Source organism: Danio rerio, chromosome 4, assembly GCF_049306965.1.
Source record: "Danio rerio strain Tuebingen ecotype United States chromosome 4, GRCz12tu, whole genome shotgun sequence".
NCBI lineage: Eukaryota > Metazoa > Chordata > Actinopteri > Cypriniformes > Danionidae > Danio > Danio rerio.
The window spans coordinates 10,257,173-10,285,111 of record NC_133179.1 but is presented as its reverse complement, the minus strand read 5'-3'; the positions used below and the strand labels follow the sequence as shown (position 1 = coordinate 10,285,111).

The following is a 27,939-nucleotide window of genomic DNA, read 5'->3' as shown; positions in this document are numbered from 1 at the left end:
TACAAATAAACTACACTACATGGTCTTCTGTTAATTTAAATTTGTTCAATAAACTGAAGTCTTCTTCCTAAATTTGATTTGAACTTATTTTAGCATTTACAGTATAAACAAAATTCCTTTTTCAAAAGCCAAAACCTTTTAAATATGTATTTAAAAAAAAGATTATTAATATTTTACTAAGGCCTATGTTAGCGGGCGCCCCCTGTTGGAACACGACTGTAGTGTTTTCCCGGTGGATTTTCAGCAGTTCTCGCGCTGACCGTAAACGGACTGAAGTCACGCCTCTCCATCTTTCCTGCTCCACAGTTTCCGTTCGTAGGAAAACTTTACTGCCATTCCGAGTTTTTCGAGCTCCAGGACTTTTTTGGACTACAATGAAAACAAAACTTTGCTTACCGATAGTTTACATACGTTTAACCTCTATTGGTCACAGTTAAAACGACCTTAACGGCTTCATAAACAAAAGCAAACGAAAGCGAGGAGAGTTTCCATCGGAAAGAAGAAAACCAGTCGGAAAACATAAGTTGTGCTTCCAGTGAGGTGAGTAAAAACGACAATAAAGTATCATAATTGACTGTATTTTTCATGTTTAGCGTTACATTAACTTTATTTGCTATGGCAACGTTACGTTAGTAAGTTATGTACGTAGCCACCTTTGTGCTGTTGATGTTTAACGTTATCAGTTTTTGTTTGGTTTAACGTAACAAACATTTCCAGTTTTGTTTTTAAATGTGTGTACGCTGTGTTGTAAATACAAGTAAAAACAAACTTTTAAGTAAGGGTCAAACTCTAATGAATACAAATCTCTGCTACCGTTACGGAAAATGCTTAATATGGAAATATGACGTACGTGTAGGTAGACGTGCTGGAGATGAAACAGATTTGGCCTTAATGTTCATGTAGGAGTGCAGCTATGTTCAAGACCTGCAATTTAATCAAACTGGATTATTAAACATTCAGTGTCTTTCCCATCAGTTTTACAGAGAATTGTATTTGTGTGTGTGTGTGTGTGTGTGTGTGTGTAGGAGCCGCAGGCTACATGATTAGCGTTGCACAGGAATGTGCAGAATTGGCGCATCTAAAAAGCGCATCTCTTGTTGAAAGCAGCTGCTGGAGACTCATGGTCACATCAACCACATTTACATGCTCATCAGTTGCCTATTAGTCTTTAATCTTAGAACAAGGCAGCTTCTGGTGTTTTACAGTGTCAGTTTGTGCCTTATAATGTGGTTATAAACCTATAACGCGGTTCTTTCTTCTGTTTACTATGTAATAGAAGTAATAAACTAGTAGCTAATGAAAAGAACTACATGTGATAAACATTGGATGTGGAGGGGTTGCTATGAGCTGTTTTTAATATAACTCTTGAACACAGAATCATAATGTAAAATTGGGTAAAAAATACTCATTTAATACTTATAACCAGTTGCTGTGCATAATATTAATAGAGGGGCTGTGGGGAAAGAATTTAAAACTTTCATTTAATTTTTGAAGATGATAAATATATTTTAAATATGAACATTAAAAAAAGAAAAAAAAATAGCAACATATTTAAACACCTACAGTATTTATGTATATATTAAACATTATTGCATATTATAATAATGCTCAAAGTATAATGAACTTATTACAGTAAAACAAACACAATCCCATTTATAGCAGAATGGAGTTACACTAGTCAAGCTGCGCCTGGTTTTTGTCTTGATTTGCTCGCCGATGCCTTATATCCCTTGAGTGACAATATTCATATTTTAAATAATCAGATTAATTTACAGCATTTAATTGAAACTTTTTTTTGTAGCTCAGGAATAAAACAAACATACAAAAAAGTTATGTTAAATTATAGTTAAATATAAATTGTGATCTCTGTTAAAGGCATTCACCCCATTCTCCCGCTCTTCTCATGTGGTATATTGGACCAAATCAAAGGTTACCATAGGCATAACTTCGGCCTGCGGGTCCCTAGTTTGGACATCTCTGTTCTATATATGTTAAAGTACAATTTTCACTATTAGCTAAGACTTTTAGAACAATAGACCACTAATATGCTGCTTATCAAGTAGCTTATGTATTGGGTGGCTCTAGGTAAGTAGAACTCGATCATACTTTATAAGCACTATCAAATAGCCAATATGTTAATAATAGGCAGGTAATAAGCCTGTAAATAAAGTAAACTAAAGTGTTACCAAAATTTTTTATGTGAAATTGCTCGTGAATTTAAAACAAATTGCAAATAAATCAGGTAACACATTAAACTAAATATGAAATTCTGAAGTCTGAAACAGCCAAACTAATATTTCCTTGTAGAGCACACCCCTAGTCGTAACCTTTCAGCACTTTATGCCACTTTAAATTCCCTCTCTCATTTTCCGCCCAGAATGGTTGTTCACTCAAGTCTCTTCACATACTTTCCACTTCAGTATGCATATCAGACAGGCCAAAATCTCACTCTGGCAGCCAGCAGAGATAGTAAAGATATCAGAATTTTCACTTTTAAAGCCACCAGAGGGCAGTGCCTCCCAAAACTCCTTGTACTTCAAAAGAGGTCACACAGTTATGTGTTAAATACTCTTATTAAACAGCAAAGCAAGCAATCAAGTATGAACCCAAACAGGTCAGAGCAGCTCGTCTTTTGAATAGAGAGCAGAATAAAGCACTAATGACATAATTAAGGATGATACATACAGTACTAGAGACAGAAGATGCCCTCCGGCTGTCATGCAGAGAAAAAGTACATTCTGTGCAGACGAATGCTTGCTTCAAAGGGCGTTTTTACAATAACCCAACGTTTTATGTAGCTCTTGAACTGACCTTCAACTACGCACATTCAAGACAACTTTTTGGAAGTCTTCAGATGCCTGATAGGCTATTAATTCACCTGATTTTAAAGGTGAAGACTTTTTTATAAAAAGCCTGTTTTCCATTCTGACTGTCAAAATGTAATCTTGTGCATAAATGGCATTTTTAATATTCGCGCCAAGCATGTGCAGGGAAGCCAAACCATTGGTCTAACAGTTGGTCTAATGAAAAATGCCAGTTGCTATAAAAATATCAAGACAGGCTGTTCGGATTCTGCTGTTATTTAGTCATGCTTCATACACTCATACAGTACGTCCTCAATTCAGTGTGACACTCTGAATAACAAAACACCTATTACTCTCTAGCGTGGCCGCAATATGTTTTGACATATTTAAATGATACAAAAGCTCATTACTAATGCAGGAGGTACAAACCCAGGAGGATGGCTTCTATGTGTGAATGCAGAAGTGTTTTAAACCTGTGTGTGCGTTTAGTGTTGCATCATAACATTATATCACAGACGTCTTTGTTGCATAGTTAAAAACATTTGCATCAGAAAGCCGTAAAAGATAACTTTGTTTGGGGTTGTGATCTAATATTAGCCATAAAATCATTCATTTTTAAATGCACACTTGAATATTTGATGCGTTTTGGATACTTTTACAGTGCATTTCATTTTTAAATAGTACAATTCAGAGCCCACTAATATAAACCCTGGCTTGCTGCATTATGTACTATTATGCAATTGTTATGCAAGCTGTGATTCGAGCACGGTATATTAAGGGTAATATTTTAGGTATGCATTTTACTTTCCATTACATCACCCTTATTTTCATGCTATTTATTGACAGGAATTCCTATTTAATTTTTAGAAAGCATTGCAGATTGAAAAGGCCTTGTTTGGGGTTGTGGACAGTTTTTAACCCTAAAAGCACACAATTTGATTAGTATGCATTAAAATCTGGTTTTAATATTTTACAGTATCCTCCACTAATACTATTTTAGCTGCATTTTGTGATATTGCACACAATGCACAGTTTGTATGCAAAGCTATTTTAATGCGTGCTTGGAAATTGTATTGTAACCAAGTAATTTCTTACATATACTAAAACAAATCTGTCATGCTGTAGTATGTACATGTGCACAGTTAGCATGCAAATAGTGATTTATGCAAGGGTTTTAAGGCATGTGTTTTATGACACTATCTTAAATCATTCTTCTAAATAGTATGCTTTAAAAAGTACCTGGGCAATTTTAACATAATACTAATACTAATCCGTCAAACTAAGTTTCTGGAGGGTCGCATCCCTGCAGAGTTTAGTTCCAAATCTGCTTCAACAGAACACACAAATGTCTGTGGCTGTTTCTCAATTCCGCGAACGCAAAGAATGGACTTGCATTTTCATTAAGACCATTCTTGCCAGGTTACCTTGGAAGAACGAATTCGGGAGACCCTAAGAACAGAGAACGCATCCTGTGAGAAATGAGATGCTGCGTTCATCCTGATGGTCACATGACCACATATTTTTATCTGAAAATTATTTAAAAATTACAGCATTCATGCAATAATTGATTGTTTTTCCTCTTTTAAATATATATAACATGCACAAAAACCTTTCGAATATACTTTGCACAATACAAATAAAACAGATTTTAATTTCAGCAGATAAACCCCCATAATGTTTTTATACCTTTATTAAGATTTCCATGTTAGTGTTTACTTTCACCGTCTCATTTAGGGGATCTCCTGAGATTTAAGACATTTTTTTTATTTAAGACATGTTTTATGACATTTTAATGCACTTAGAAATAGTATTGTTTTAAGCTACCTGAGTAATTTAATACTAATGCTATTCTGCCATGCTGCAGTGCAGTATACAGTATGCAGAGATTGATTCATGCCAGGTAGATGAGTTGAATTCCAGCACACATTTTATAAAACACCATGTGTGATTTTATTTGTTCATTTTACTATTTAAATTTTTATTTTTTAATGCTGCTTACTTACTATTTGATTCCTATAAAGTACAGCACTGCAGGTTTAAATAGCTTTATTTGGGACTGTGAGCAGTATTAGCTCTAAATGCAATGCATTCTTGAAAATAGCATGGAGTTTTAATACTAATTTAGCATTGTACATTATATAATATTGCACAGTTAGTATGCAAGGAGTGATTTCTTCTATTATGTTTAAGGTTTATGTTTTATGACACTATTTTGACATTGTACATTTTGTGATACCTGAGTAATAATAATTAAAAACTAGCACGAGTATGGCATGCTGTAGAAAGTACTTATGTGCAAATAACACTTTAGTTGTATTGGTTGCACTTTATTTTATAAACCGTGTAGTTATGTTGAAGAAAGTACTAGGTCATTTAGGTACATGTGTTAAGCAGGGTTCAACAATAAGGACTGCCCGACGGCCCAGGGCCAGTGTGAGAGACGCTTGGGACAGTAGACGGGATCATTACTGGCCTAACTGCAGCCACCTTTTGTTAAATAATTTTGAACTGCAATAAAATACCTTCACATTTTCCATACTGCTATTTTTGTTTTGTTAACACAGCATTTTGCTTATACATTTATTAACATTTTTAAAGTGCTATTTAAATACATTATTTAAATAATGATTAACATTTAAATAATTATGGATATTATTTTTGACATTATTTAAAACATGTGGCTAAAAGAATAGCTATTAAATTGAATTCTTTCTTTGGTGGGGCCAGTGAATATTTTGGCAGGGCAAGTAAAAATCTGAACAATTGGCCTAATCAGACCAGTAGAAAAAATCCTTAATGTTGAACCCTGATGTTAAGGTTTACACAGTTTTAAGGACAGTTTTACCACAGTTTATGTAATGACTGATAAATGCATGTGAAGCAGGAAAATAAAGTGCCACAGTTGCATTTCATGTCAGTGTAATTCTTAGAAAGATGGAATGTAGCGGATTGAAAAAGCTTTTTGCTTTGTGGTGAATGAAAACAGCATCAATTCTGTTTCTTCAATCCCAACACGCAATGTTCATTTCCCTAGAAAGTGTTAAAACAAGTTTTTTGTCAGCAAGTCAACCAGCATTCCCTGGATAGAGAGTTAATGGAAGTTAATTTACATATAGGGCAGACTGCTCGGGAATACATCCCTCTGGAGTGCCTGAGAGTGCGGTTTACATGCAAGCCGCCGTGTCCAGCTGAACCAAATGGCCTGTTTGTAACCGCAGTCATGTACAATGAGAAACATTCCTCTGAAGACTTGAAAAGCTTGTTGTCTCTGAAGGATCCAAGCACATTGTCATTGAATAGTGTACAGCTCAAAGGCATATCTCTGTGTGTGATTGTGTGTGTGTTTGTGTGAAGCTCTGAGCAGATTGGCAGGCAGATGTTCATTATAGCGTTGAAGGAGGTAACAGATTGTACTTCCTCAGAGTCTATTTAATGAATGCTCCTTAAACACACATCTGGGCGGCACTTACTACGTACAGAAAGGTCTGAAAATCAGAGACTGCCCTGAAGATTACAGTATCCACAAATCTAATGCAGCACAGACATTTTTAACATTGATAATAAGAATAATTGTTTGCAATTTAACAAATTAGAATGATTTCAGAAGCGTCACACTGCAGCAATAATGTTAAAAAAGTCAGCTTTGCATCAGAGGAATACAGTTCAGTTGAAAATATTGTAATAATAAGTTAGTAAAAGTAATTTAATTTCACTTTTGATCAAATATATGCAGCTTTAGTGAGCATAAGAGGCAAAAACATTAATAAATCATTGTATTGCTCTTCCCAACCCCCAAATTTAAACCATAATTTAATGTAAAATAAAAAAAAAAATGTAGCATACAATTAAAGTTATGTACTTTTACCTATAATTGGCATTAGTAATTGGTATGCTTGTACTTACAATTTGTAAATATAAGTAAAGTACTTCTATTTAAATATGCATGTGTGATTTTATTTTATTTTTGTACGCTTACTGAATAATTGAATCTCTTGAAGGATTTCTGGGGGGAAAAAGCTTCAGACAGAGTGATTCTCTAGTATTATTTACATAATTTCACAGAACTAATACATGCATTTACACCGAATATGCAAGAAAAAGGTAATAAAACACTGAAAAGATATGCCATAAAGTGAAATATGCTATAAAATACATTCTTGAACATTAAGAAAAAACAATGAACTTCTACGAATACTATTACTCTCGCAGTTTTGCCTTTTTTTTCTCTCTCCTATTCCACAGCAGATGTCTTGCAATCCTGTATGTCCTCTCTTCTCTATATGTATAATAAATGACTGCTGTTCCAGGCTGAGGATGCGTTAAATATCTGTGAAAAGATATTCAGCACTGCTTTTTCTGTAAAGAACTATTCAGGCTCCCGGCAGCCATGTGAGATGCACAAGCCATAACATTTTCTAGAAGAGCATCCCATGTGCCACTATTCAGATCTGACACTCAGACGTGTAGTACTACATGTACTGTTGCAGTAAGATGAAGAGTCTAATTATAGAAAAAAGAGTGCTCAAATCGTGCTGTAGTGTACTTCACTGTTTCGCAATACAACTGGGGATCAAGTTATGTCATAACCCCAATACAATTCAAATCACTATTAAATTAAAAGCGCATTAACAATTTTAAATATGTATTAAATGTATTGCATATTATCAAGTTTTTGAGTTCAAAAAGGTACTAAATTAAATCCCAGTTAAATGTAAGTAAAAAAAAATTATATGACAAAAAGTAATGACAACATATGTTTTCATGTTACTTTAGCTTATTTTAATAAAGGTTTCTATGTTTCAACTTTTTTTAGTTTAGCTTAATATTTTTAGTCAGTTCGATTGGGATGACCAGAAAAGTTCATATCTAAATACCTATCACTAACATGCAAAAGATAGGCTAATTAAAAGCTACAATTGACAGTGTGCTTATGGGAGATCCTCAGAAGTATAAAGTAGGTGTACAAATCTGCTGCCTGCTTATGGAGCTGTAGGAAACTTTTGTCCACCGTTACAGCAAAATAAATACTGTTCAGTTAATAAAATCCTGTCTAATGAGTTTCCTGAGAACATCAGATCTCACAAACCCACCGCAGGGTGAAATACACAGTCAGCACCACACACACACACACACACACACACACACACACCAACACACACACAATATCACAATGCCATTTAATTAGATTGGAAAGAGCACTGGAGGGAAAGAGGAATTCATAAAAATAGGAGATCACTACAGAAATGTGCCCTGAATACACACAAGCAGCTTTGGTTATTTAAGGTAATGCTATATATATATATATATATATATATATATATATATATATATATATATATATATATATATATATATATATATATATATATATATATATATATATATATATATATATATATATATATATTTATTTATTTATTAATCAAATGATAATACCTTAGGCGAACCTAACTAGAAACCTTACACTTTAGAATAAAAATTACTCAGTGGTATATATGATCAGGTTTTGCAGATTTTTCTTTGTGAATTTTAGTCTGGGTAGTATTTTTTGTTATTAAAAATGAGTGTGAGCGAAATGCATTGTGCACTGTACTGTTGTGTACTAGGCTGTCAGTCATTCAGCTGATGCAACACTGAAAATATGTCATCCCAGAGCTTTCTCTGCTGTTTAAGCTTTCTCTTGGTGATTGTGGAAAGTAAATGTGACATAGAATCTTGAGATTGTACAACTTACTGAACAAATACACATAATGTTTAATGTAGATGTAGTATAAGTCTGTTTAACAGGCTGTCTCATTCACACTGCAGCAAGCATCCTAGCCTGTGTTTATATCCGGATTACTATAAAATAGGAATGACTTTAATTGATTATGACATTTGATAGATAAATAAATGAGAGATTTTTGCCTTTAAACCCTACAAATTTGAAGGTGCTCTGTAGCTATTGAGAGAAGCTTCTCCTTAATAAGCAGGTTTTTAAGGTGGTTGCTAGGTTGTTTGTGATTTTTGTCAATACTTTCTTGTTTAGTTTTTTTTTTCCATTTTGTTCTACTAGAGTTTCTACATCTAAAGATAATGTTCAGAAGTTTAAGACACTTTTGTTTATGAAATGTACATTTTATTAATAATGTTGTTGTTAAGTATCAGGTTTTTTTGGGCAAGTGTTTATGTGTACAATTAATCAAAATTTTATGGGGAAAAGCATTGGAGTGGTTTGCTATTTTTACCCTGTTGCTTAATATATTACGTTTCTTTGCCTATATGTCTACAGGAGTGTCAAACGTAGTTCTTGGAGGGCTGCAGCTTTGCACAGTTTAGCTTTAACTCTAATTAAACACACTCGAGCAAACTAATTGATTCCTTTAGGCTAGTTTGAAACCTAAAGGTAAGTGTTTGGAAGCAGGCTTGGAATTAGACTCTGCAGGGCACCTCTGGTCTGTAGGGACCTTTAAAATAAATTGAAGTTGAAGACAATTTTCACAGTATATTCTATTATGCTTATCTTCTATAGAAATGTTCATTTATATTAGACTTGACTAGAAATAAAAAAATAAAAGTCAAACTGCTGCAGTCTATATTATTATCCCCATTAAGAAATATTCTTTCTGTAATCATTTTTGTTTCACCCAATTACAACAATATTGGCTGATATAAATGTTAAAGCAATGATAACTATTAAATATTTCAATGAAGTTTACACTATTTTTAACTACAGGATACCACATGCATGTCTCTGTATTAAAAGATCTGAGATGCATAGTTTCACACATTCAGCAAGCAGCAAAACCAAACAAATACATTTGTGTGTGTGTGTGTGTGTGTGTGTGTGTGTGTGTGTGTGTGTGTGTGTGTGTGTGTGTGTGTGTGTGTGTGTGTGTGTGCAGTTTTCACAAATGTAAAAGTTCACAAAGAGCAACATCACACAGCCCCCAAAAACAACAAATCAGATGCACTCTTTTTACTTATGTGGCAAGACAACAGAGAAGTGACCTGGAAACACTGGCTCTGTTTGCATGATCTATCTGATTATGCAAGATGGCATGGAAACACACAGACAGTCTCGCAGGGTAGCAAAAAAAACACTGCTGCATATACATGTAATAACATTTATTTGGTTCCATCATTCAGCTTTCATTTTCCCGCTTGGCTTGTGATACTTTCAAAAAGGTACGTGGGATGGAAGATAACGCATCAATTGACCTGCAAACAGATTGGCCAGAGTAGAGGAGGAGGAGCCAGAGAAAGAGAGAGAGAGATATGAACGGATGAAGGTAGGAGGATGCAGAGAGGGACAGAGCACTAGTTGGGATGGGAAGAGCCGGGAGAGACGATCTCTAATAATAGCACTGCAGGGAAGTGAGAGCGTGCAGAGCAAAAAGTGGTACATGCAGCAAAGCGAATCATGCCAGAGAAAGAGTGCGATGGAGCGAGAGCGGCGAAAGTTGAAAGCACATGCTCTGCATTCACACATGCACGATAGAAACGGCGGAGAGGAGAAGAAGACAAATAGGAAGCACAGGGAGAAACACATACTCAGTGCAGAGGAATTACGGATGGACAATTACCTGGATAGTTAAAGTGCTTGAAGTATGTGTGTTTATGTGACTCTTCAATGGCAACTTTGAACACGTGTTTCGTGTTTCGACGTGTGTGAAACATGCCCTCCGTTTGGCCTTTATCTGATGATGCAGAGGTGTGAGAGCCACGAATCTGAGGTCCAGCGGAGTCCCTCATTGGACAGCGCAGAGTCAGAATTCACCCGTGCGGCCCGACGGGGTCACCGCCTGGCTGTGGGGGCCTATTACGGCTCCCGGGGCTCAAATGTTAAAGATCAACCAGCCCAGAGTGACGGAGCTGTGGTTGCTGTCCCTCAGGGAGGGAAAGCTCAGGATAAACGCGTGTCTGGCAGAGGGAAGTACGTTGTGTTTTACCTGGACTTGTCGTTTGTGTTGCTTTTAGAGTTTGAGAAGCTGAAGATGGCTCGTGGATGCCTGTGCTGTGTCAAATACATGATGTTCCTCTTCAATCTGCTGTTCTGGGTGAGTATCAAACTACTGCATGAATTATCCAGAGTCACTTATTGTTAAAATGCTTCCTCTTATACAAGTTTAATGTGAGACTGCTATTAAGTGCTGCTGTAACAAGTGAACCTCATGTGTCTGTGGGGTATTCAAAGCAATGAGTAAAAAACATTGTTGGATCTCTGTTATTATTACTCATACTATGATTCGTCCAAAACCTGAATATTATTCACAAAGTATTAAATACTCTAGAGATTATAGTTTGCTAAGAATCTTGACTTGAAGTTTCCAGCCTGTGGATTAAGCAACAGGCAACACATAGACCTAGGCTCCGTTTACATTAGTACGTTTAGTTTTAAAACAGCGTTTCACCCAGCGTTTCTGAACAACTCTCCATCTACACCACACCACTGAAAACGTACATCACGTGACCACACACACACACACTCTGGCATGCGCTGCAGCATATCTAGCCAGATGAGAGCTCTGCTCGTCGGACTGTTCATCAAAGATCTACCACTGGATCCTATCTCACTGTAGTTGTTAAATGGGATATTTAATTCGTCTTGTTGTCTCTATCTAACGACATATTCTCAGACTTTTGAATCCATTGCTTGTTCTCAGGTAATGTGTTTTGGCTGAGCGCAAAGATAAGTTAATAATTAATGTAACTACGTATATTGTGTATATTGACTGATTGTTTGCCGTTATTTCCTATAATGTATAAACTTATTGTACATTATACTTTTATAATGGCCATTATTGATTATTAAAACTGATATTCAGCATGAGAGAGGGTATGTTTCATATTTTCAATGAAAATGATAGGAGGCAGTGATGTTAATGTTGTTTTTGCTATAAATATGCACACAGTGAAGATGACGCTCATATATGCAGCACGACACCTCAACATATCTGCTGTCTGTTAAGTTGCTAATATCAAAATGAAAATAGCAGTTCCTTATGTCATGTTTTCATTTTATTGTTAACATAGTGAAGCAACGTATTTATCCTGGATGATGTGAATAAGGTTATAAAGTACACTGTTCCCTTTGAGGATTTACCCAACATGTGCTTGGGAGTCTGTTTTCCATATCAAACTTGCGAAGTCTGAACTTACAAGGAGAGGATGCAGGACTGAACTCTTTGTAGGCTACTTAATATTGAGGGAAAAACCCTAATCAGATGTTGAATGTCTGCAGCCCCGCCTAGGTTTTCCGATGTCTCCGTTTTCCCGCATCCACACATAGCAGCAGCGTTTTAGAATGAAAACAACCTCTGCAGTGTTTTCAAAACGCTCCATTTTCGGCCTTTAAAAACTCCACTTGCAACTCCCAAGGATTCTGGTGATAAACAACCATGTAGTAGCACACTGAAACATTCACAACATTTAAGTAACCACATAGCAATGCCCTGAAAACCACATACAACACCCTGGAATTGTGAGCCAAACAACACCTTAGAAACCACATAATTACAATCTTAAACACTTAGAAGACCCAAGTAACCATATAGAAACACCATGGAAACCACCTGCAACACCCTAGAATTGTGAGTCAAACGACAACCTAGCAACCACATAATAACACTCTAAAACACTTAGAACATTCAAGTAACCATGTAGCAACACCCTGGAAACCATCTACAACATCCTAGAAATATGAGCCAAACAACACCCTAACAAAACCCTAGTAACACTATGAAACACTGAGAATAACCAAGTAACCACAAAGCAACACCTTGGAAACCACATAAAACACCCTAAAATTGTGAGCTAAAAAACACTATTGCAACCTGACAACTCTCTGAAAATAATACAACAAAAAGTAGCTCTGATGGCAAATAACACCCCAGCATCTACATAGTAACACACTAATACACTTAAAACGTCATCATAACCCCACAGCAACCCCATACAATTGTTATGGCAAACCTAGCAAAGATGTAGACACAAGAAGACCCATAAAACTCAAGTAATCATGTAATCTGACACTTGACAACCATGTAGATGTGATAATGAATAAATTTGACAATAATTTTTTTTCCAAAATCATGAAAACAAAAGAATAAATAAAAGTATTAAATGTGTATGAATATAAAATGCAAGGCTAATAATAAAATAATGAATAAAACATATAAATAATAATATATACAATAATGTAAATAACCTTAAAAAAGCTGAAAAAATGGTTTGGAAAAGTTAGAGGAATCCCAAAATCCATAAAAATCGGCTCTAAAATCAACATATGCTCATTCTGAAAACGTAGCCCTATACATTTCTGGAGATCGTGAATTATGTAGCCAGAAGTACGTTTGTCTAAATTAAGCTTTCAAACAAATGCTATGTTGTGGTATGACCCAGTTCGTTTCTGCGATATCAGCTGACTGCTTTCCTCTATATAGAAGGCTTTCCCGCTGTTACCAGTTTGTCCAGTGGCTTGCAGCATACGTTGGTGGACTTGTGACGCAGAGAAGAGACAGGGTATGAGTATGACAAAGAACGCTTCCAGAAAGCGGGTAGGACAAAAACAAAACCCAAAATATAAAATAAACAAGTAAATAACAGGGTGAGAATGTAGTAAAATGTGAAAATTAAATGAACGGAAAGGAGAGGAAAGAAAAGATGAAGAAGGAAGGGAAAGTAAAGGAAGGAAAAGAAGATGAAAAAAAGGAAAGGAAATGAAAGGAAAGATGAAGAACGAAAGAAATGAAGATGAAGGAAAAACAGGAAAGGAAAGGAAAGATGAAGAAGGAAGGGAAGGGCTTTTTTGGATTGGTTTTAAAACACTGTTGGGATTAGGGAAGTGAGTGGGCGCTGGTTAATTGGTGCTTTTTAAAACACTATCGGTTGGGTTTAAGGAAGGGGCTGGGTGGGGCAGTCTGTCAGTCGTTTGGTCAGTCAGTCAACAGCGGCCTCTGGTGCATTTACTCGATAACAGCAGGTGCAAATGCCATTCGCAAAAGAACTTTGAGATCTTACAAAATCTCTCTGGTGGATTCGCAAAAACAGCTAACATATTTTGCACTCTCCAGAAATGTACAGTTTATAGGGGTATGTTTTCAAAATGAGCCTGGGTTGTCTAAAATTGTGAGTGAAGGTTGCAATAAATAGTGATTATTATTATGTAAATATAGAAATGTGTCTTTCAGAAAATGAAATGTTATTTTCCACCCCAAATTGCTCATTTGCACTTTAATTTTCTAAATGCTAATTATTTACATGTTTAGAAAAAAAAAGAAAATCCACTTAGCTTAGAAATTAGTTTGTAAGAGCATAATCCTCCTGGTAGTAACTGTAGTATGTTGAATGTCATGAATGTGTGTGTATGTGCTGCATTGAGAGGGAAGGAGGTTCATCATGAGGTGTTAAATGCTTTCAGATCAAAGGCATTAATCCATATTCATATGAAGCAGAAAGAGCACTCAAAAAGACCCCCTTCTTTCCTCTCGCTCCCATTCTAACTTCTCTCATAGGCTCATAGTTTAAGTTCTCGCTCGTCTTTGTCTTGTTATTGTTGTTGAGTAAATGCAACAGGAAGTCTGTGTGTCAGATTACGGTTATGCGAGTTGCAAGATTTCAGTCGTTTGATCTGCCGTGGATGTGTTGTTATTTGTTTGATTCTGAGCGAATTTAATGACGGAAGCACCAAATCACAAGCAGGAAACTTGAAAAAGAAAAAAAAAAAACTTCCGACTGATCTGAAATCTCCTGCTGCACACACATACACCCACATATACATCCATATAGGGACGGAAAAGAGGGAACATGAAAGAATAAAGAAATTATGGAAGATTGCAAAAGCCTGGAGATTTTACACTGCACACTTTAAGCAGCGGGGCGGAGAGGGAATAAAAGAGAGAGGAGGGTGATAGAAAGGAAGATAAAAGTGGTTTGAAAAGGAGACACAGAAAGCTTTAGATAGAATTACCTTGAGATGAAGAAGTTTGTTAAAGCAGTTTGGTTTGCTGGAATTTAATATCAGAGTTCATTTTTTTCCACTGACGAGAAATGACTTTTCTATTCTGAATTACAAGGTTTACAGAGGAGTTCAGCAAAGCATAAAACAAAAACCCCTTGATCTCGCTCTGCTTTATTTTTGCGTTCAGTGCATTTTATTATATTTTCGCTATAAGAATGTAAATGGGGTGCTAATGATGTTTCTGAGTGGAGTTAAGGAGGTGTTGTAGGTCACTGGTAATCTATATTTCATGTCTTTGACATTACTGAGCCTGATGGCGCTCTGCTTTATGTTTAATACATGAGTCAGAAAGTTAAGGCCAGACTCCCTTCTCCCTTCGCAAGGTCACAAACACACAGTACACTCATTAGTGTGTGTGAGGTCAGTTTAGTATGTGGAGTCTGATATTAACATAAATGACTGAATCACCTTCTCTCTCTCGGTGTTGCTTATTTCAGTACTCATCACTGATATCTACATTCAGTGGAATGTTCTTTTCTTTTTTTGCATCTTTCTTGCCTTATTTTATTCTTTCCTGTCCTTTCTTACCTTTCCTTAATTTAATTTCCTGTCCTATTTTTCTTTTCCCGTCCTTTTATTGAGTTCTTACTTTCCTTTTTATTTTCCTTTGCTATATCTTTTTCCATTTCCTTTTTTGCTGTTTATATTTCAGTACCTATATCTCTTAACTTCCTACCTATCTATTCCCTTTGTCCTTTCATTTCCTTTTTGATGTTCTTAATAATTTCTTACCTTTCTGTTTGTTGTCCTTTAACTTTTGAGATGCTAAAGCTCTTCTTTTTTCTGTTATTGTATTTACATTTTTTTGTATTTAATTTCCTTTGCTATCTTTTTTGTCCTTTCCTTTTCAATTTGGTCATGCCCTCTTTTTCTTGTCTCTTTTTCTTTTTTCTTTAGTTTTTTCCTGTCCTTTTCTTCTCCTGTGCTTTTAGAGTATTTGTATTCTTCTATATGTTATTCTGTATTTTCATATCCTTTATTCTCTTTTATGTTTTTTTTTGTTTTTTATTCACCATTCTTTCCTCTTCTTCTTCATCTTCCTTTAATTTACTTTCCTTCATCATCTTTCCTTTTGTTTGCATTCCATTTTTATCTCCCTTTTCTTCTCCCGTTCCTTCTTCATCTTCCTTTTCTCCTTTATCTTTCTTTCCTTTTCTTCTTCATCTTCCATATCTTCTCCTTTTCTTTCTTTTCCATTCTTTTCCTTCCCTTGATTTTCATTATAATTTTGTTTCTTGCTGATCTTCCTTTTCTTTTCTTTTTTTTACTTTCATTTCCTTCATCTCCCTTTCCTTTCTTTTCCATTTCTCCTTCATCTCTCTTTATTTTATTTTGTTCCATTTCCTTCATCTTCTTTTCCTTTCATTCTTCATCTTCCTTTTCTTTCCTTCATATTCCTTTCCCACTACTTATTTCTTTCCTTCATCACTTTCCTTTCCATTCCACTCCATTTCATCGTAATGTTGTTTCTTTTCAGCTTCCTTTCCTTCATTTTCTTTCACTCTCCATCTTTCCTTTCATTTTATTGTAATTTCGTTTCTTCTTCAAATTTATTTTTTTTCCTTGTTCTTCTTCCTTTCATTCTTCTAATTTATTTCCTTGTTATTGTACATTTGTTTCTTTTTCATCTTCCCTTTCTTTATCTTTTCTCTCCTTTTCTTCATCATATTTTCTTTAGTTTCCTTTTCGCTCCTTTCCTTTTCTTCATCTGCATTTTCTTTTGATTTTCTTTCCTTCTTCATCTTTCCTATTTTCTTTCCTTTTTAATTTTTTTCCTTCCTTTCCTTTCATGCTTCATCTTTCTTTCCTTTACTTTCCTTTCCTTTCCTTTCATTCTTCATCCTACTTTTCTTTCCTTCGTCTTCCTTTCATCCTACATCTTCCTTTCCTTTCCTTCTTCATCTTGCTCTCCTTTCCATTGTAATTGTATTTCTTTTCAGCTTCCTTTCCTCTCATTTCCTTTCCTTCTTCATCTTTCCTTTCATTTAATTTCCTTTCCTTCTTTTTCATTTCCTTCTTACTTTCCTTCCATCATAATTTCGTTTCCTTTTCATCTTCCTTGCCTTTCCTTCTTCATCTTTCCTTTCCTGCCCTTGTCTTTCGTTAGTCCCTTTTGCGTAAGTTCTTTGTATTTTTTTCCTACTTCCCTTCATGTCCTCTCCTCGTTCTCCTCTCCACACTCCTTGATTGTGTTCATTGTGCTGCTTCAGACCCATAATCTATTGAAGTTGTGCCTCAGTCTGCATGTGTCTGAATGCATCACACTGTAAAGAAAAACCTTTCGAACAAACAGTCCCCCAGTTTGAAATGCAGGATTAGATTAAGAACAAACCCATTATGAAGGATTTTCCAAAGGCAGAGAGAATAGATTCAATTCAATTTGTTTGTGTGTGTGTGTGTGTGTGTGTGTTTGTGTGTGTCTTGATTGTGGTAGTGCATTGTGAATACTAACATTTGGGTTAAAAGCTGTTTAATATACAGCACTGTCTGTCTGCTTCTCTGGACAGAGCTGTTTATGCTTTTCTTCTGTTATTTTCTCGTTTGTGTGCACTTTGGCTTTTTCTTGCTTGCGTTTACTGCCTAATTATTTCCTCTCAGAGTTTTTTATTACTGTGCCATACTTTTCATTTTCATGGTTTGTAAAAGTTTTCATCTTTAACCTATTTTTTGCACTTACTGCTTTCTCTCTCTCTCTCTCTCTCTCTTTCTCTCACTCACACACACACACACACACCTGTTTTATCTCGTATTTTTCACACTCATCATTTTCCAAGCGTAAGGATTCTGTCTCATTTCCGATTCTCCGTGGTTCTCAGAGTGCATGATGGGTATTTCCTCCAGGGAACTGAATGACACAGCTTTTCACCTTCAGTTATACTCAAAGAGGAGTGTGTGGGGAGCCAGACCGCCTCACTGTAGGGCATATCTCGCAGTGACACACCAAATGTGAGGAAGGATTAACAGAGAACATCTTGACCTGCTAAAATGTCTCTTTTAAACCCCTTAAAAATATTTCTTTCATTATATGTGAATACCTGATATTTATTATAAGTTAGAATAATTCAAATGTACTAACTAAATTAAAGCCTAATTTAGGGGAATTTATTTTTATTACTTTTGTGTCTTAATTTTTTTATTAGAAAAAATGCTTAGGTTAACAACAGATTAATCAATCTTTTTCTATTGTATGATATCATATATTAACCAAACATACCTCTTCTTTGCTTCCGTGTTGCATACTTCTTAGAAGAAACTGCTGACAAGAGGGAAATAGCAGAATAAGAATAAATATAGTGTGGGGGGCTTGCTTTAGACTTCTGTCTAATAAGAAGTCTAGAAATGTCAGAAGGAGCTGGATGCTTGTAGAAGTTGTGAAATATATTGAAGGTAACTTAACTGTTCAGTTCTGGTATGCAGAGAAGGGTTGCAGAAAGATGAAGTATGTTTGGGTTCCAAAGGACTGCAGAATGACTGATTAGTGATGTTACAACAAAACTCCACCTGTTATATATATATATATATATATATATTATATGTTTTGTGCGTTTTATAATGTAAATAATAGAGTACATAACAGCCTTGTGATGCCCAATTTCACAGTTTAGTTCTTAATAGTTGTAGTTTATTGATATGATTTAATATTTATTTTAGATTTGAGAAAATATTGCATAGAACAAAAAGACAACTCTTACAACATTATTTTTATATTAAATTTTTTCAGAGAATTTCAACAATTTTATTATTATTATATAATATTTATTTAGACAAAATTGCATGTTTTTTCATTTTTATTTTTAAATAAATTGCATAGAATATTTTATATAAATTATTTATTTTTTATACAGTTAATTTTTTATTATTTGTATTTAAAACAATTTCTTTTATTTATTATTTATATTATTTATTATAATATTTTATTGATTTATTATTTCTTTCAATTGTTTGATGTTATTTCCTAGACAAAATTGCACAGAATTTTAATATTGGCTTACATTCCTACTCAGAATGAACCAGACAGCATGACAAATGTTTTACTTTGTTTTACTGAAAGACTATTTACAAATGTGAACTTTAAAAATGGTTTACCCATTAGTGCATGGCAAACTTTCATTTCTGACATTTTGCAATAATTCAGAAAAAACCCTAAATTAAACTCTCCACCATACAAATTGCAAACACGCATCTTCTCCCACAGCATATTCTCATTTATTATTTGGAGCTGGTCCAGGTGTATTAGCTAACTTTCTCTTTCTGCCTATAGCCTTCAGCAGACTGGCCTACTTTTACATTTCGGTTACCTGAGCATGAAATTACAGGAGTTTCTTTCTATACGAAACGCGAACAAGCACACCTTCAGTCCAGACACACACACAGAATTTACACTCCAATACTCAACAACAACCTTCATTGCAGTGCCATTAGCATTTATATTGGTCTCAGAGCTGACACAGGTATCATTTAGTTGGTTAGGCATGCGCACAACAGTAACTATAACTTACCTTGAGTGAACCGAGTCCTCATAGTGGCCCTTGAGTGCTTCAGGGATGGAGTTGCTCTAGTCCTTATTAACATGTAAAAGCCTGACGAAACACTGTCGAACTGAATAGTTGTGTGAGTTTGAGGTTTGATCCATAATGCATGAGTGCCTGTGTGTTTAGTAATGTCTCTCTGTGTGTGTTTGTCCTCAGCTGTCGGGATGTGGGTTGTTGGGTGTGGGCATCTGGCTGTCCGTTTCGCAGGGCAGCTTTGCCACTTTCTCCCCCTCCTTCCCCTCCCTCTCAGCCGCCAATCTGGTCATTACCTTGGGCTCCGTCGTCATGGTAACAGGCTTTCTGGGATGCCTCGGTGCCATCAAGGAGAACAAGTGCCTGTTGCTGAGTGTAAGTCCATGCCTACAAGTCCCATAATGCTTAATGAATTAGTTAATAAAGTAATTCTGGGTTATAAGCTGGTCCAGACAGAATCTGCTATTTGCTATGCTGCACAGAGGTTTTGTACAAAAATCTGCGGATTTATGCTGAATGATATTGAAAGTATGGTAACTTAAAGCTAAAACACATAAATAAAAAACGTTTAATTTTTTAATTTAAGGTTTACAATGCAAATCCAATTAGAAATACTTGTTTGGTAAACAAAGTAATTCTCCCAAATATTAGATCTACTAAAAGACAAAAAAATGTGAATTTACAAAAAGATGTTTTTCCTAAATCATAAACATTTTCATAGTATTAAGGAATATTGTTCAAATTAATAAAAAATCTGAATAAATATATATTTGCACACATTTAAACAACTAAATAATTATTCAATTCTATTCAAGTTTATTTCTATAGCGCTTTTTACAATAATTATTGTTTCAAAGCAGCTTCACAAATAGTGCATATTATTGCTTTACAATCAAATTAAGTTAAAGTTGCAATCAAATATAAGTTGTTATAAATAAACAGTTAACCTGCAGTTTTATAGCAGATAGGTGATAACTACACTGTAAAACTCCAAAAGTCAAGGTAACTCAAACCATTTGAGGAAACCGGTTGCAACAACAAATTAAGTTCAAAAGCTAATTCTAATAAGTACTGTGAACTTAATCCATTCGAGTTAACAAAGCAATTTGAGCACAATAAAACACAATAAATGAATCATTTCATTTGATCAAGTTGACTGTTGGGTTTTACAGTGTATATGTACATGTTTAATGAAATGAATTAGACTCATTTCATGAATGGCCAAAATATCTGCAGAACTTTACAGGCACAGATGTTTTGTGGGTCTGATTATTCTGTTATGAATTGTCTTGTAGTAACTTTTTTTTTTTTTTAGTTGTATTCCCAAAAAGACCTTTCCATTTTTACACTTGTGTGAATGTATTTGCTGTCGCTGCATTTTTATCTGTTTCTCTCAGCATTTTATGAAACGGGAAAGTTTCAGAGACATTCATTACAAAGCACATTCATTATTTCAGGGATTCATGCTTTTTTTTTGTCAACCAGATCTCTTTGACCTAAAATATTAAACTACAAGATGTAATATGATGTAATATTTCTACAAGATGGAATATGTTTTCCCAGAATGTGTCTGTGAAGTTTCAACTCAAAATACCCACAGATCATTCATTTATTCATTCATTCATTTTCTTTTCGGCTTAGTCTCTTTTAATAATCTGGGATCGCCACAGCGGAATGAATTGCCAACTCATCCAGCATATGTTTTATGCAGTGGATGCCCTTTCAGCTGCAACCCATCTCTGGGAAATTCCCACAGATCATTTATTATTTATTTATTGTTTTATGTGTGTATTATAGATCAAAAATCATTATAATATTTCACATTTATTAGCCTTTTTTATAGAACTTATCAAATTTTCCTAATATGGTTGAACAAGCCGGGGCTCAAACCAGCAACCTTCTTTTTGTGAGGCCATTGTGCTACCCACTGCGCCACCATTCTGCCATCTTATACCAAAACCAACATATATTTTGGATGTGATAGCTTGCAATTAATCTTTGCCCAGCACTGGCAATATATATTATATACTGTATATATTTTTGATATTTTCAGTAACGTTCTTGGTTAAAGCATATAAGTGTTTTACTGGTGCTCCTCTTTTCTTGCAGTTCTTCATTGTTCTGCTGATTATTCTGTTAGCGGAGCTGATTTTGCTCATTCTTTTCTTCGTATACACAGAGAAGGTACAGTACAAACCCTAAGCATCACACACCCCCTCAGTCTATCTATTACACACACACAGACACACAGACACACACACACACACACACACACACACACACACACAAATAGAAAAACACAGAACTAACCACCCACTGTGACTCTCATTACCCACGCGAATCTTGACAACAACAACAGCAGCCCACACACCTGCTCTCCTGCTTTACTTTACTTCTTCTCCATTTTTAATGTTTTTTTCCTTTTATGTCTTCAGCTCTTTAACTTATATTAACATTAAAACTCTCTATGCACACCTTAGCAATGGGTTTGCCATTGATGGTAATTTGTTTAATTTACTTGCTAGAAACGTGTATATATTATATTATTTATGTTTAGTCATTTTTTTTTTTTTTGTACAGTTAAAGGCAACGTTCTGTTTAATGGAGATTTTGAAACATGATAATTTTAATAACTAATTTATTTTGTCTTTTTCATAATAATTGAAAAATGATTTAAGTCTGGCCTTCTTAGGCATACTTACCTCTGTTGGAGTGAAACAGTATGTCTCAGGGCCTGCTCATCGGCTCATCACATGGTATTGATATTGATAATGTTGAAGTTGAGCACAGCGTGATGACATTTCAGATCACTATTTAATCTCTTGTTTTTTTGTGCATTTATAGGTCTACAAAATCAGCTTCTATTTATAAATATGGTAGAACAATCACCACTAGCACTAAAGATGACTTTGTCAGTAAACTACATAATCTTTCTGATTTCCTTAGCATTCCAGGCAGTCTAGATGAGCTTGACACTGCAACTGAAACTATTGATTCTTTTCTTTTCTAGCACTTTAGACATAGTTGCTCCGTTACACTTAAAACTAGAGGTTTTTCGTCTAGCTTGGAAAGAGAGTATACTTAACTTTAAAAAAAGATTTAAAGTCTGCCAGATCTGCTTGTTTTTTTTTTTTTTTTTACTTTAATAGAAGAAAATTAACACAATCTAAGGGCCCTGTTTAACACAGTGGCCAATCTAACCATCAACATGCATTTCTCAACACAGCAGTAATGACTTTATAAATTTCTTCACATGCAAGATTGATGATTTCAGAGATAAAATAAGCACCATCAATCTGCCTCCAACAGCAACGTCCCAATTAGAGCGCTGTAGAGCCTTAATGGATAAACGATTTCAGCAGTAAGGAAGAACTGTCCAAACTGATAAATTCCTTCAAATCAACAACATCTAGTACTAGTATTCAACTTAAAGTGCAATTTAAAGGATTAGATTGAGCTAGATGAGCTAGATTATTTAGGTTAACTAGGGAAGTTAGGTTAATTAGGCAACAATTTTTTTTGTAGTCAATTGAAAAAAAAAAATTATGAACTAATAAAATGGACAATTATTCCAGGCAAACTAAAATAAATAAGACTTTTACAGAACAAAAAAATGTTATAGGAAATACTGTGAAAATTTCCCTGCTCTGTTAAACATCACTTGGGAAATATTTAAAGAAATTATTAATATATGCATCTGCAATGCAAGTAATTACATGCTCTATATCGTTAATATCATTACATACTATATCGTTACATACTCTAATACACATACTCTATATTAAAAGTACTTTCAATATTTTATATTTGCTTTTTTTATTGCATAACTTCTATGTCTTCAAAATTTTGATTCTTATGGTTGTTATTATTAATTGTTATTATTCTTTATTCTATTTTTGTTATTGCTGTTGTTATTTTAAGGTCACAAGTGGTTGTGTAAGCATTTAACTGCATACCATATTGAGTGTGTGACAGATAAATTTTAATTTGGTTTTGAAATAAATTGTAATTATTCTCTTACTGTAGAGTTTATAAATGCATGAATTTAAACTTTCTGCAGGTGAGTGAAAATGCAAAGCAGGATCTTAAAGACGGCCTGCGGCTCTACAACACGGACAACAACGTGGGTCTCCGCAATGCCTGGAACATCATTCAGGCTGAGGTGCGTTTAATATATACAGCCGTCTGTAATGACAGTAATGGCGGGTCGCTGTGAGTTCAGGTAGTGGATCAGAGTTATGGAGAATAAGCCATGAAGCCCTGCAGTATTGAACGATATGCTGGCGTCTGCAGAACTGTGCTTTTCTTCTCTGTGTGAATGAATGCTGGTTGTGTCTCACAGTGGCAGTGTTGCGGTGTAACTGGGCTCTCAGACTGGCATGAGGCGCTGCAGGAGAAGTCAGTGCCGGATAGATGCTGCCAGGAGCACTATACCGAGTGCGGTCGCAACACCACTAATGTCTTCTGGTCACAGGTGGGATTGGGTGTTTATTTTTTTTATTTTCATTTAAAGTTGAATCTTTTTATGTTGTTGTGATTTAAAATGTATTTTGCTTTAATGTTTTTTTTTCTGATTAAAGGTGTATTTTAATTTTTATGGTTTCTGTTTCTAAAGTTAGATTATTGTATTTGAATAATTACTATGTATTTTTGTTATTTTAATATTTGATCTGATTTAATTTCGTTTTATTGTTAATAAAATGCATGTTTATTTTATATTTGAAGTAATTTCATTTTATTTATTATTATATTTAGAGTTTTATTTTATTTTATTGGTATTTCTAATAAAATTACATAAATTTGTAATAGTTTCTCTGTTTAAACATGTTTTGTATTATTTTATTTTAAAAGTCATTCTTTAGAAATAGTGCCTATTTCTGAATATAGTGCCTTGTGTTTTGTCACTGGTTCAAGTGCACACACACACACATCAATGTAGTTTATATAAAAGGAAAAAATGGACTTCATTACAGTCAAGGAGAAAACAACACATCTTAGCTTTTATTTTTAAAGCTTTAGTTGGTAAATTACCACAGAACATATTTAGTTTGTTGGAGTACTGTTCAAATACTTATAATACCAGATCAGCAGATATACTCTCTCTTGCCTTTTTTTTTCCACACAGAGTTAGGTGTGTAAAAACCTAGATTATGAGTAGAACTAACAGTCTACTTATAATCTATTGACTATTGAGACTTGGTTGGCATGTAGTTGAAATATAACCTAAATTTAACAAACGGACCATCAAAATAAAGTGACCAAATTATTTCTGTAGCTTTATTATATTGCAATTGTTTTTCTATTTTAAATGGATCTACTAGTTTTAACTTAAATTTAATATTGTTTTAATGTTTACTCTAAGTCTTATCTGGTAATAATCTGATAATTTCATTTCTTTTTTTAATTTCAATGTTTTTCATTTTAAACCTAAAAATCGTAAATAAAAAGTCAGAATTCTCTGTTTCATGATTATGGTCCACATTGTAAACTTTTCATTTTGTATACAGTATGTACATTTTCATCTCTCTGTCCCTCAGGGCTGCTACGAGAAGGTGGAGGAATGGCTGAACGACAACAAACATTTGCTGGGAACCATCGCCATGTGTGTGCTGGTCTTGCAGGTAGGAATAATACCAAAAATGTTTTGCCTCCAATGATGTCACATCCTGTTTGACCCTGTTTTCTGTTTCTCAGCTGCTCGGGATGGCATTTTCCATGACCTTATACCAACAAATCCACAGAGCCGGAAAGAAGTATGATGCCTAAAGGAAACCCAGTATTACACTACAACAACAACAACAAAAACTCTCTTAACACCCAATATATTGTTGCAAACCCATTTCATCCCATCACAAACCATTATCAGGGAAAATGAAGTTTTTTTTGAGTCTATCAGATTTAATTATGTAGAACAGACTGTAGATATTTTTTGCTCTGCTGCTGCTGAGTGGCTTTTTCTTTCTTTTTTTTTGGCCTGAGGTCTAACAGCAAATGTAAGATGAAAACTAATGAAGGGAATTCATTGTGAGAAGCAATTATGGGTGTTTGCGGCTTTGGAAATAGTCCATTAGTTGTATGAACTGTACAAAAAAAAAACACCCACGTCAATTAAGACGGGACTTTGGAGATTGCAACGCACGTAAAAGAATGCATTCATATTCATCTTTCTCAGACACTTGTGTATATGTAGACTCAGTTCCCCTTTGCTGATGTAATATATCAATCGCATGCTGTATATATTTCACATTTACATTAGTGTACTGTACAGGCGCACACAAATGATTATTTAGGTGATGACTTAAGTGTTATAGGGAGAGTGGGGTAAAATGTGTCACCACATCTACCAAAAGCAGTATCATTTTTGTTCATTATTAGATTTTCAGATATTCAGAAAGACATTTACTTTTCAGATATTATAAAATGGTAATAACCTAAATGTACACAGTCATTTGCCTAATATTCTTATTAATATTTCACATTTGAAAAAAGAGGCACGTGTAAGAGCTATTCTGAATTGATTGTGTTGAAAAATTTGAAGTGTTTGAAGATAAAATGTAATATTTAGTTAAATGTAACTAAATAGCACAAATGATCAGTTCAGTTATTTGACTAAACATTCAGAATAATAGTTCATATTTGAAAACTTCCTAAATAAAGTTCAATACGTGTGTGTAAATATTGTTTTTGAATATTACATTTTGCATAAATTACTTTTAAGAATTGCAATTTTTGTAATTTTTTTTAGCTTAAATACTAGTTTAATTCTAATAATTTACATTTCTATGCAATTACTACAGAATTATTTGACTAAATTTGGTCTTAAAATACTCTAATCCTGAATTCTGAAACAAAATCACTTAAATTATACAATTAAATTTGAGCTTCAAATATTCTGAATTTATCATAAATAAAATTAAACAAATAAACGATATATATAAGTGAAGTTTATTTATAAACTAATTTTGAGAGGATTATGTGCTCATGATTGACCACGGCTGTTCCCGCATTAGCTAATACATGATTTACCAATCAGACAATTCCTAAGTCACTATAAATAACCAGAGTTTCATACCACAACAGTTATCTTCATTTTGAAGAATCCCCCATTCCACCCCTACTCCTTCTCTCTTTTCCTAGATAGGGCGGTATGGTGGCCCAGTGGCTAGCACTGTTGTCTCACAGCAAAAATATCACTGACACAAGTCCTTACCAGGCCAGTCGACATATCTTTGAGGAGTTTACATGTTCTTCCCTTGCTAGCGTGGGTTTCCCACGGGTTCCCCGGTGTCCTCCCACCATCCAAAAACATGTGATATAAGTGAATTGACTAATCCAAATTGGCACCATAGATGTGCTCCTAGTTATCAGTATATCTCTTCATAGCAATTCTTTATTTGTCTTTAGCTATAAACAGCATTAGAGTTCAAACTCCCCTCTCGCTGTGCAAACGGGAGGGAGCCCCAGACTCGAAGTTTTTATGAGTCCAGGGCATTCTCCTGGGACAGCATGCCAAACACACTTTATAATCAATCTTCAGCTAAGTGTGAACTCTTGAAATCATCTTAATGGTACATAAAACCTGTTACATCATGCAGATTTTTACTTAAAAATTTATGTTTAACTATGTACTTGTAATTAATAGTTTACATAAGCTACACACAGCTAAATTATTTCAAACATTTCTCATATTTGGAAAAAAATGTCACATAAATGACCATTCTCCAAAATCATTCCCAAAAAATTATATAAAAACCACATCAATTATTTGATTACATTTTGGTTGGAAATATCCTAAATATTTGTATGTACTAGCACATTTCTATATTTCCAATGTAAAAAATACTCAAAATAATTTCCAAACCATACATTAAACTGCATAAATGATTAGAAAACATAAACATTTAAAGTATCTTAAATGTTTTTTTCTGCACATTTCTGTATTTTCCACGTTTACATTTCGATTTAAAATATTTTTATTCAACACATTTATGCATATCCTATTTGACCATATAAATCTGTTTTACATTTTTTAAAAGTGTCCCAACTTACCCCACTCTCCTCCTCCTCCATTCAGTCAAAGTATGAATGTGTTTAATTGCTGGAAGTATGTAGCATGTATGAGAGAGAGAGAGAGAGAGTCTGGGCCAGTCATCTGCTCGCTCTGGGGCTCTGTGTCCTGGTGACTCTCCTCTCTGTCTCCGTCTACTCTCTTTGTTTTCTCCCTCACTGATCTTTTCAAAGTGCATCTGTACAGCCGGGAGGCAAACGCACCGTCCTGCTCCTCCTACCGTCAGCCAAGAGAAGCAGACGAGATCAAAGGATGCAGGATATAGAGGTTAGGAAACGGAGGGGGAGAAAGACCTAATAACGGCCTCGCTTCAAAACAAACGGCATCATGCAACGGCACCTGAAAGAGTGCAATGAGAGTCAACTTAAAAGCCATAACCTCGGCCAGCCGTCATTCTGCTAAAGTACATTCCTACCCCTTCATATTCAGCGCTAGAGGTATATATTTTGATCCACAGATTAAAGAGGATAATTTATTACCAAGTGACATCTCCTCCGCATTACTGTTTAACCCACATGCTCTTTTAAATAAAAAGACATATACAATGTTTTTAAAAAATGA

At 34.7% G+C, this 27,939-nt stretch overlaps 1 protein-coding gene across 2 annotated transcripts; it reads left to right on the top strand.

Annotated features, from left to right (window-relative positions):
- Positions 1–331: 331 nt before the first annotated feature.
- On the top strand, positions 332–27,939 carry tspan9b (tetraspanin 9b). Of its 2 annotated transcripts, NM_001002186.1 has the most exon segments (8): positions 332–540; positions 10,764–10,843; positions 19,494–19,685; positions 21,420–21,494; positions 23,371–23,472; positions 23,653–23,784; positions 24,848–24,931; positions 25,005–25,986. In NM_001002186.1, coding segments are annotated over 7 exon segments (720 nt in total). In that variant the 5' UTR covers positions 332–540; positions 10,764–10,780; the 3' UTR covers positions 25,077–25,986.

Excerpts from the sequence above, each read along its gene's own strand:
- tspan9b (XM_068219583.2), top strand. The coding sequence starts at position 10,487 with ATGATGCAGAGGTGTGAGAGCCACGAATCTGAGGTCCAGCGGAGTCCC. Across the intron at positions 10,844-19,493 it reads TCTTCAATCTGCTGTTCTGG|CTGTCGGGATGTGGGTTGTT; the intron begins GTGAGTATCAAA and ends GTTTGTCCTCAG. Across the intron at positions 23,785-24,847 it reads CTAATGTCTTCTGGTCACAG|GGCTGCTACGAGAAGGTGGA; the intron begins GTGGGATTGGGT and ends TCTGTCCCTCAG.